At 48.7% G+C, this 9644-nt stretch overlaps 1 protein-coding gene across 2 annotated transcripts in view; it reads right to left on the minus strand.

The window, feature by feature from the left end:
• The window catches only part of ERCC3 (ERCC excision repair 3, TFIIH core complex helicase subunit), a 31874-nt gene extending 22606 nt beyond the window's left edge, over positions 1 to 9268 (minus strand). The window contains exons 1-7 of one of the 2 annotated variants that reach the window (XM_014599519.3): positions 9189 to 9268; positions 8737 to 8939; positions 7982 to 8218; positions 5313 to 5362; positions 2277 to 2412; positions 1943 to 2107; positions 669 to 873 (exon numbers count right to left, since the gene is read on the minus strand). In XM_014599519.3, the coding sequence (XP_014455005.1) occupies positions 669 to 873; positions 1943 to 2107; positions 2277 to 2412; positions 5313 to 5362; positions 7982 to 8218; positions 8737 to 8939; positions 9189 to 9207 (1015 nt within the window). In that variant the 5' untranslated portion in view covers positions 9208 to 9268. Of the gene's footprint in view, positions 1 to 668; positions 874 to 1942; positions 2108 to 2276; positions 2413 to 5312; positions 5363 to 7981; positions 8219 to 8667; positions 8940 to 9188 lie in introns of both variants that reach the window. The other variant, XM_059727503.1, reaches the window with a different exon arrangement.
• Between the last annotated feature and the right edge of the window lie 376 nt (positions 9269 to 9644).

The following is a 9644-nucleotide window of genomic DNA, read 5'->3' on the forward strand; positions in this document are numbered from 1 at the left end:
CACACTTCCCGTCCTATTTCAGTAATACTTTGCAAATATCCCAGCTCTCCATCATGCCAGGAGCTCTACGTGCCCTCCACCTTCCTACACCATCTCCTCCTCCCTCCTTTCCCTCCATCATACTGGTGGATATCTGTACCCTTCGTTCCATCCCAGAATCTCCTCAGTATGCCAGATATGCTATAACAATCTCCTATCTCCCCTGCCACCAGTTTCCTGTCCTCCCCTTTGCCGCCAAGCTAAGTAATTATCTGTGTAGTTTCTTTCCCACCTCCTTACACTTCCATCATTTGTTATCTTTCTTTCTGGGAGACAAATCGTCAAGGGTGTTGACATTTTTCAACCTGCATTGGGTGGATCAGCACAGCTGAGACAGAGAAGCATTCGTATGCTGGAAGGAATTAATGTTTGCTATGAACCAGCTTCCTGAACAACTGATATTAGCAGATGCAGGGGAGCTGGCGTATCTGCTAATCAGGTGCTCTTGCTTCCATTTCCCCTTCCCACCAAAACAGGCAGTGCTCTGCCTACTTATATCTAAAACATTTCTGGAAATTTTAGAACTGATCTGATGCACTGCTCAAAAGTTAGTGTGTTACAAATGTAAGAGTGCGACCAACTGTGGAAGATGTCACGTCAGCCAGCCAAGACGCACACTAGTAACTCACCGCACGGCAGGACAATAACTCCCGATCTAGCTCGCCCATTCCCAAACATCTTCCTCAGGCTTTTCTCCTGATAAGGTCTGAGAACAGCTGTGGGTTTCAGGTCAATATTTATGTCCGGATTCACTGAGTCATTTCTGAAGTCGTACTCGGCCAGCAAGGGGTATTCCAGATGAATGCAACGCTTCTGAAGCTCTTCGATCATTTCCTGAAAAGGAAAGCAAGCTTCAAAAACAGCAAGGATTACACTTCTGAATCCTGCTTTGTTATTTTTTATATACCCGCTGTTTATACAGGATCTGTGTGAAAGCAGGTTAATTTTGCATCCCTTGCTAGCGGTTAAAATGTACCTCCAAAGCTTTTCTGGTGACCAACCCAGTAAAAAAACCGAAAACAAGAAGATAAGTATTAAGAAAAAAAAGGGAGAGAAAGTTGCCTGACAAATGAAAAAGTAGGCTATTCAAATCGGAGGGGTTAGCAGTACAGTCCTTCTGAGAGGGTCTCTTTCACGCGACTAAGACAAATCTACATTGTGAGGTAGCAGGGAGGAGTCGACTCTCCAACAAAACTGAAAACAGAGCCTCTTCTGCCCGTTATTCAGCCAAAGATCAGCACCAGCTACACAGCTGGGATTTATGAAATCTCGACCCCTGTAATAGTTATTCTAGCACAATGGCACGCTGATTTTAATTGCTGGGAAATGGCAATAATTGACCCAAACAGCAGCAGGTTCTCTTTTTAATGCTTCCGCCATTAGACTGGCCACGTTTACAATGGATTTACAAAAACTTTTGTAAAAAGCCTCTCAACCGTGGACAATTCATATCCTGCATCTGTCAGGAACTGACACGCTCTGTCATGTATATATGATACAAATATGATCGTTTGCCCAAAGAACATACAATCTGAAAGACTGAGACTAATTGTGAAATCAAACAGTTCACACCCCATCGCTTCCACACTGTAAAACAAGGGAAGCATTTGACTGAAGCACCAATCTACAAAAGTACCCTACCCTGGTCATTGGGCTGGCATCAGGAGTAAGGGCGACACAGCAGAGCGCGAGACCAGAAACCAGGCTGTCTGGGTTCTGAATGAGCCCTTCCTTCAAGCAGCTCGCACAGAGGGAAGGAGCCCCTTCTGGTCTGTGCAACTTCCTTTGGCAGAGCGAGCACCTCAATATTGGTCACCTTCTCCAGCCCATCTCTCAGCTCACTAAATAGGGGACGGCGGGTCCCATCACAACCACAGATCCCAAGAACCTATCACAGATTCACCTGCTTAACTTCAAAAGACACTGTCTGCGTTTCCTCCTCCTCCTCTTCATCTTTGTCCATCTGTTCATAAAACTTAAACAGGTCAGCGGGAACATCTGGTTTGTTCTGAGCGTCTGGTCCTTGTGACGTTGAAGGCCCGCCAGCTCCTTCACTGGTTTTCAAGATCTGAAATGGGCGTTCAGGACACTGTGAAAGTCTGCTTTTGAGACCTGTGCTGAGCTGCGGTTCAGTAGCGAAGCACAGAACAGCCGTTACAACAAAAGATAAAATGAACCCGCGCCCCGTAAACAGAAATCATCACACCCTTTAAAAGGTGGCTTTGAGCCCAACATACAGCAGATTTGCTCGTGAACGTCTCGGTGATGAGCTCCGTTTCTTCTCCCTCAGCATTTCTCAGGCGACACCCTCTAATAACTTTGTCCTGCAGAAGCTGCTGAATGACGTCAGGGTGGGTGCTTTCCACAAAATACCTGAATGAAAAGAACAAGTGAACTACAAAAGCAGCTCCCAACTCATTTAAGGCCAAGTATGGCAGTTGCTGAGGATTTCCATCTAAATAATTACAAAAACACTGGCACTGACACTTCAGTGTACCCCGACAGCTAGGGGTGTGCGAAATGGGCCCTATTCGATTCGGATTTGACCCGAATCAAGGACAGGGATTCGATTTATTGATTTGGATCACTGTCCCGATTCAATTTGGCTGAATCCAAATCTAAAGATTTGATGCTGATTGGGAGAATCATCGATGCACACACAGACACAGTGTTAAATGTTTTTTCTACATACCTCGAGGGACCAGGCAGCTCGTGAACACTGCGATGCTGGGGCACATGCAGCGATCCACAGGAGTGTGAGGGGACCCCCGCGTGCTCGGTGGCGAACCTGGGAGCACTTCCGGTCCACTTCCGGGTCTGCCAGGGAGCACGTGGGGGGGGGGGGGGGGGGCCAGCTCTGCAATCGGCCGCAAGGGGAGCCCAGGTGCCCCTCCCCAGACCCAGGAGGCACCTGTCGCTGAGCCAGGGGGGAGGGAGGAGGAGGACCCCCCGTGTGCTCTCTGGCAGACCACTTCTGGGTCTGCTGCCGAGTGCGCAGGGGAGCACCCCGCACTCCTGTGGCACGCTCCGTCCGCCCCAGCACTGTAGCATTCACGAACCACCTGGTACCTCGAGGTACGTAGAAAAAACATTTAAAGCTGTGTCTATGTCCAAATCACCAAATCTTTCCGAATATGTCCAACTCGATTCGGAGGGGTCTGATTCGATTCAGAGAGATTAAAGGGTTTGATTCAGAATTGAGACGAATCTCCGCCGAATCGAATCAGGGACTGAAGCTTCGCACAGCCCTACTGACAGCTATTCCAGATGCAACCACACAAGTTCTTACATCTTTGCCTTCGCTTCCTTACTTTAACATTCAAACATTTGCTGCTGTTGCAAAGACGTTTGGAAAGAAGTCCTCAGGGCAGGTCCTTGAACAATCCATTTTGAAAACTGGATGGATTGGAAAGGGCATCAGAAGGACCACTGAGTCAGGGCTGAAAATAGCCCCAGCTTCACAGGAGAAAATCCCTTTGCTACTTAACTAAGGCGAGGCTGGAAAAAAATTGGGTGCGCACATGTGAATCCAAAGATTAGTCTATGAGGCAGAAGCTGTAAAATCCTCACCTTGCAAGCTCTGAAAGACTCCTTGAAGCAAGTCATAAAGTTGCTGGCTGGAAAATCTGGTTAAAATGTGAGCATAGTGATACTCCAGTAATTTGCCTAGGAGTTTCGGTAGCCCACATCCCTAGAGAGGACTGAGCTTTGCTGGTATTAATGCATCTCTGTGTTACCCAAAGGAGCAGGTTAAAAGGAAAGCAGCCCCATGACAAAGCATCTCGCCTAGTAATCCCTGCATCGGGTTCATACCTTCTGCTTGACTACGGCATTCCTTAACTCAAAAATGTGCATCTTTTTATAGTTTCAAATAACAGAAATCCACAGTTCTGTGTTAGCTGCTCCAATGATTAGTTATCATCACTATTAACAATGAGTCCTTTCTTTTTAGACTGACATTAACTAGCTTCAGCTTCCAGACACTGAACTTGTTATCTGTAGTCCTATCAGATAGAAGAGCTGGCCACTCTGCCCCTCCTGCGCTCTCCCTATATCTTATTTATTCAGTCTACAAGATGTACAGCTACCTGTCTCCTACCATGCCCTTCCCCAGGCAGGTATGGTAGACCACAATCAAATCACCTCTTTCCCCTCTCTCAGAAGAGCTAAAATGAGCTTCCTTTGTGCCTCACGGTAAGGCAGATTTTCCTGATTCCCAGTTAGCCTTGTAGCTCTTTTCTGAAGTGTTAATTCCAGACCTGGTGGTAATATTTCAGTAATGATCTCACTAGTGCTATGAACAGAGAGAATACCACCTCCCAGGCAACGATACTTTCCCTTGTGAAGATTTGAAACCTACCCGTGAAAAACATTAAACATTACAAAACTATTTACTGGAGGTTTTTTGTAGATTTTGTAAAAGTCTTGATTTCTGTGGTGTGCAGTCCTTCTGAAAGCTAGCCAAATGCCCGCGCAGATCTCAGGCAGACTAAAAATATTTCTAAATGCATTAATCCAAGAAAAGTCATCAGGCACCAGTCCAAAGACCAGCAGAACTTGGCCTTTGCTCTTAACAGATCAGAATAAAAAACAGACAGACGATGGAGGTGCATCAACTATTAACAGTTAATTAACGATTCATCGAGTCTGCTCCAACAAGCTGTAATTGCAGTGTGTTGGAGCACCCTTGCTGCTCGTGCGTAGGCGCCCTCTGCGACCTGCTGCCAGGGCTAAATTGCCATCTACCCTGTGGGTGCAAAGGGCATCTAGCTGTCCTACTTGTGAAACTATTTACATCAATGCATGCTCACGCTGGGTCCCCTGGAAACGTTCCCCACAAGACCTTCAGGCTCGAATTCAGCGCACTTTTCATGGCAACCATCCCTCAAGATAAATACATGTACTGGGCTGCTCTGATGGGTAAAACGAGCTGAGGTTTTTGCGATTCCCTTTCACGGGACCTGCTGGCCAACACAGTAAAGAAAGAGCTGGAATACCAAATTCTTCTCTTGTGTGACTATGGTTCCTAGGGGCTCAGCACAGTCAGATGCAAGGAGCAACATCTATTGTACAACATTTCAAACAGGCAAACATGTGATTTGTGCTAATGTACACAACACTTGAAAAGGGACAGCGAAACAAACTTCCAAGACCCACCTGCTCAGCTGCACTAATTTACAGTACTGCCTTTGGTTTCCCTTAAAAACAAACCCAAAAACCCCCAAACAACAAAAAACCACTACCACCACCAATGAAAATCCAAAACTGCTCACCTGTTATGTTTCAAGACGAGCTTTACTTTTCCATAGCTTATAGTGCAGAGCTACGAACACACAAGAACAGCCATTAGGAAGAAAGCCCCGCGATCCAGCACGACACAAGAGCTGTTAGTTTTGTTACCTCCAGTTACATTATTTTGGGCCTTGGACCTGGTATTCATTCCATGACTTGGACATGGTTACTCCTTAACCAGTACCAAACGTCTGAAGCCCTTACCAGTTACAATTCTATTACTGTAGTTAGTCAAAAGCAATTCGATGTGCTCATCACCCGAGGATATAACCAATGCAACGTCACTGGTTGATCAGGCCATGAGGTTTTGTCTGGGGTCCCCAACTCCTTTGTCTGAGTTTTGAATCTTGGATCAGTGACCGAATCTTCCAGGAGTAGGATATGAAGGGTACGCTCCTTCACCTCTCTTTATATACAAGATAGCTTGCATTTCTTGATGCATAAAATTAGCTTAAGTCTTCCTCCTAAAGCATATGAATAATCTTGCTTCTGTTTGCCAAACATGATTACCCTTAAGTGGAATTTTCTATTCTGAGGTGATCTTTTCATTCATAGGTGAGGGTGGGTTTTGCTCTGACTTTCCTCTTTTGCCCAGGCTATATTTATTCAATTTAGTTAGCCAACTTCCCAATTCGTGTTACATCAGGAACAGTATTTTTCCATCTGCTCCTTTTCACCAGGTGCAAGTCTTGACCACAATTCAAGCTAAGCACATGGCTTAAGTTAAGCACAAAGGACAAAACCCAGTCCTGAAGGCCTCTGGGTCCCAACAATTCACTGACGACATACATACTGATGCATGTGCAGAAAAGTGTGCGCTAGCTCTTTGCTACGTAACTAAACTACTCCATCCCTAGCACAAGAGCCTTCAGTCAGGGCAGATGGGAAGTCTGAGAGGTAACCGAAATGACCCAAGCTGGTTATGCAGCATGCTCCAGCTGACTAGCAAAGACAAGAGCTCTCCAAGGGGTTTTGCATCCCACTCTGGGTTAAATTCTAACTTACTTAATTGCAAAAAGCAGGTGCTTTGGGAAATCTGAGAAAGCCTTCACACCCCCAATTTAGGAAGAGCAGGGAACTCGGGTGTCCCAGGCTCTAGCAGTCAGGATCCTAGATCAGCAGTCCCAGCTTCCTGCGTGTCTAGCATCTGTGGCAGCCTGTTCAATTAGCAGCTCGTCCATAAACCACAACACCACTCCCATGATGTCCTCCAGGAACTTCTGCCCTAAAGCCAGCACCCAGAGAGGCTGTGTCCTTGGCTGATAACAGGTCTGATCATGCCTGCTCTAATTAAAAACAATCCTTGCAGGACCAGCAGGCGGGTGCTGCTGCCCTATTCACAAAGCAGAAGGTAATGCAAACACCTCCATTAAAGCTATTGAGTAGATGCTGCCCACAGAGACTAGATGCTCTAATGATGAACAAGTGAAAAGGTGACTATGTATTGAGATCTGTCAAATACGTTGGCCTCAACATGTAAATCATTAGTTGGGCAATTTTTTGCACGCATCAGATAACACATGGGGCTTGAAAAAGACGTCAGCTCACATAGAAAGGACATTCTCAATGTAGGAGCAGCAGAGATCAAGGCACAAAGATCACTTCAGTACCATATAGTTCACAGAAAAGGAGAAAAAGGAATCATGAAAGAGTCACTGAAGTCCAGTTCTGGCTTTGGTCTGCGATAATCTACAAATGTTAAGTTCCCACTGAAGGAAAAAAGGCCTCTCTCCCCCAGAGGACTATCTCCAGCAAATCAATTATAGCATTATCGTGTCATAATATCAGAATTTAACTGCATCCTGCTTCATTAATGCAAACCTAAGACTGATAATAAGGTTAACTGAACAACCATTATTTCTGCCACTTATTCCTGCTTATTGTAAAGCTTTTTTATATTAATGTTCCTAATTCCCGATTGACTATTTTCTACTGCTTTTTTGGTCTACATGCATCTTACCTTACGATATTGCTGCCGATTAAAAAATATTTTTCAAAACGCACAAAGAGCGTGCACCAGAGACGTGTCGATGCACCCGCTGAAACCTGCGCTTTGGCATGACTTTGTACTGATTTTAACAGTACAGTCTTACCGCTGCTCTTCAATCGCACTGAGCACTCAAACAGAAGTCATTTATTGGTTCGGCTTTGTCATTTAACGACTCGAGATGTCATTTAATAGTTCAGCTTTGTCATTTAATGACTCGAGATGTCATTTAATAGTTCAGCTTTGTGGTTTCTGCCAGGGTGAAGGGTTATTGCCCACAGCAAGGATGATTCCACGCCGTGGGCCAGACGGTTATACTGACCTTGGTTAAGTTATTCATATGAGCAGTGGCTACAGGATCTGACCTTTTTACTTCATAGATTTCAGACTTCATAGACATTAAGGCTGGAAGGGACCTCGGAAGATCATCGAGTCCAGCCCCCCACCCAAGGGGCAGGAAGTCAGCTGGGGTCATAGGATCCCAGCAAGATACTTGCCATTTTATGCCTCACGGTGTGCACGTGTGTGTGTGTGTGTGTGTGTGTGTGTACACATGCATTCTTGTGTCAGAGACTGCATCAAACCTACTTTAAAAAAGGTAATACCTGTATTTACACAGCAGCGAATAATAGATAGAAAAGGGGAAACGAGTCGTGGCCTTACCTTGATAAACTGCACTATTCCATCGGGGACGCCGGTCTTGCTCAGCTTCTGCAAATACTCCGTGATGTCGCTCGTCTGCAGACCGACACTGACAGCGGCATAAAGCGAGTACGCAGTCAGCTTGTACTCGTGTATGTGGCTTGGTCGACACACGGGTTCTGCGATAGCGACCAAAAAGTCCTGCGCGTATTTGTAAACGGGAGAAAAGGCTTCAAGGAAAATGTGGCCGTCGGGAGCCTGAGAGAGAAGACGAAAAAGATGCCAACTGGATAATGCTGCGGGTGAAAGACGGAGATCCCTTTCTATCCCGAGTACGAGCGGTTCGCGGTGCAACGGCAAGCGCTGCTCCATAGCTAGCAGCAAGGGCGGGCGAGGGTCAGACCAGCCGCGAAGAGCGCTCCACGCGGACGGACGCAAACCAAGGTTAAAAGCGAGACCACGTTCATCTTACCCGCTGACCGGTTCCACGTAACGCACCTCCCTTTGTAGAGAGCCTGTCGAACAGGACGGCTCTCCCCAACGCAGGGAATCAAGCGACTGCTTTTACGAACCCCAAATCATTCGCTCTCGACCCTCGCCTGGGAAGGAAAGCGCAGCCCCTCCCAGCGCGCCGCGCGACCTCCGTCAGCCCCTCGTTCAGGATGACCCAAACCACCCCCCGGTTTAAAAGCCGTTCGTAGAGTTACCCCGGACACGACACCGCGCCCCGCCGCCACAAAACAGGAGGAGGAAGCCGGCTGCCCGGCGGCGCTCACCACCCAGAGCGGGCGCGAGCCGTGGTCGCCCTTGAGCAGCATCTGCAGCCGGTAATCCTTCGCGCCGTACTCGTCTTTGACCACGGCCTCTTCCACCTGCTTCCCCGCCGCCGACGGGACGGCTTCCTGCGACTCCTTGCCGGGAGCGTCATCGTCCTCATCGTCCTCGTCGTCGTAGTGACGCTTCTTGGACTTCTTCCTGTCTGCAAGCAAAGGCCAGGAGGGTCAGGAGAGGCGCGGCAGGAGACACAGGGGTGTGCGTGCGCGCGCGCGCACGCAGACACAGACACAGCGCGACGGCACCCGCACGCGCCTCGCACCTCCGTCTCATTCAGACATGGGCACGTGCGCGTGCACTCTCACACACACGCAGGCACGCGCTTGTTCACACGCACACCCTTTCACACACATTGTCTTTGACGCGCGCACGCTGTCATTACACACTCACGCACCGCGCTCCCTGCGGCCCATGTCCGCCGCCCCTCAGCGCCCCGCCGCCATCGCGCCCCGCTCCTCCGGCGCGTCACTTCCGGGAGCCCCGGAAGGCGGAAGCGGCGCGCACCGCGCCTGCGCCGAAGGCGGCCCCGCCCCGCCCCGCCCCGTTCCCAGCGGCTGACGTCTCCTCGCTGGAATTACCGCATTCTTGCACGCGACGCGCACGTGGAAACGGGAGTGCGCGCTCTGTGCAAGAAATACGATACGAGCTGTTTCTGCGCCTGGGAGGGGGTCCCGTCCAATCAGGAGAGCTGCGGGGGGGGCTGGCCGGCACCGGTGAGGTTTCAGCAGGCACTTGAGCAGCGCAGAAATGGAAAACCCCCCGTCCCACATCCTTGCAGACCCTGCTGCGACGCCCTGCGCCGTGGGTGCAGCCGGGACCTGGCACCTCCAGTTGACAAACCCCCCAACGC

The sequence above is a fragment of the Alligator mississippiensis genome, chromosome 4 (assembly GCF_030867095.1).
Source record: "Alligator mississippiensis isolate rAllMis1 chromosome 4, rAllMis1, whole genome shotgun sequence".
NCBI classification, from domain to species: domain Eukaryota; kingdom Metazoa; phylum Chordata; order Crocodylia; family Alligatoridae; genus Alligator; species Alligator mississippiensis.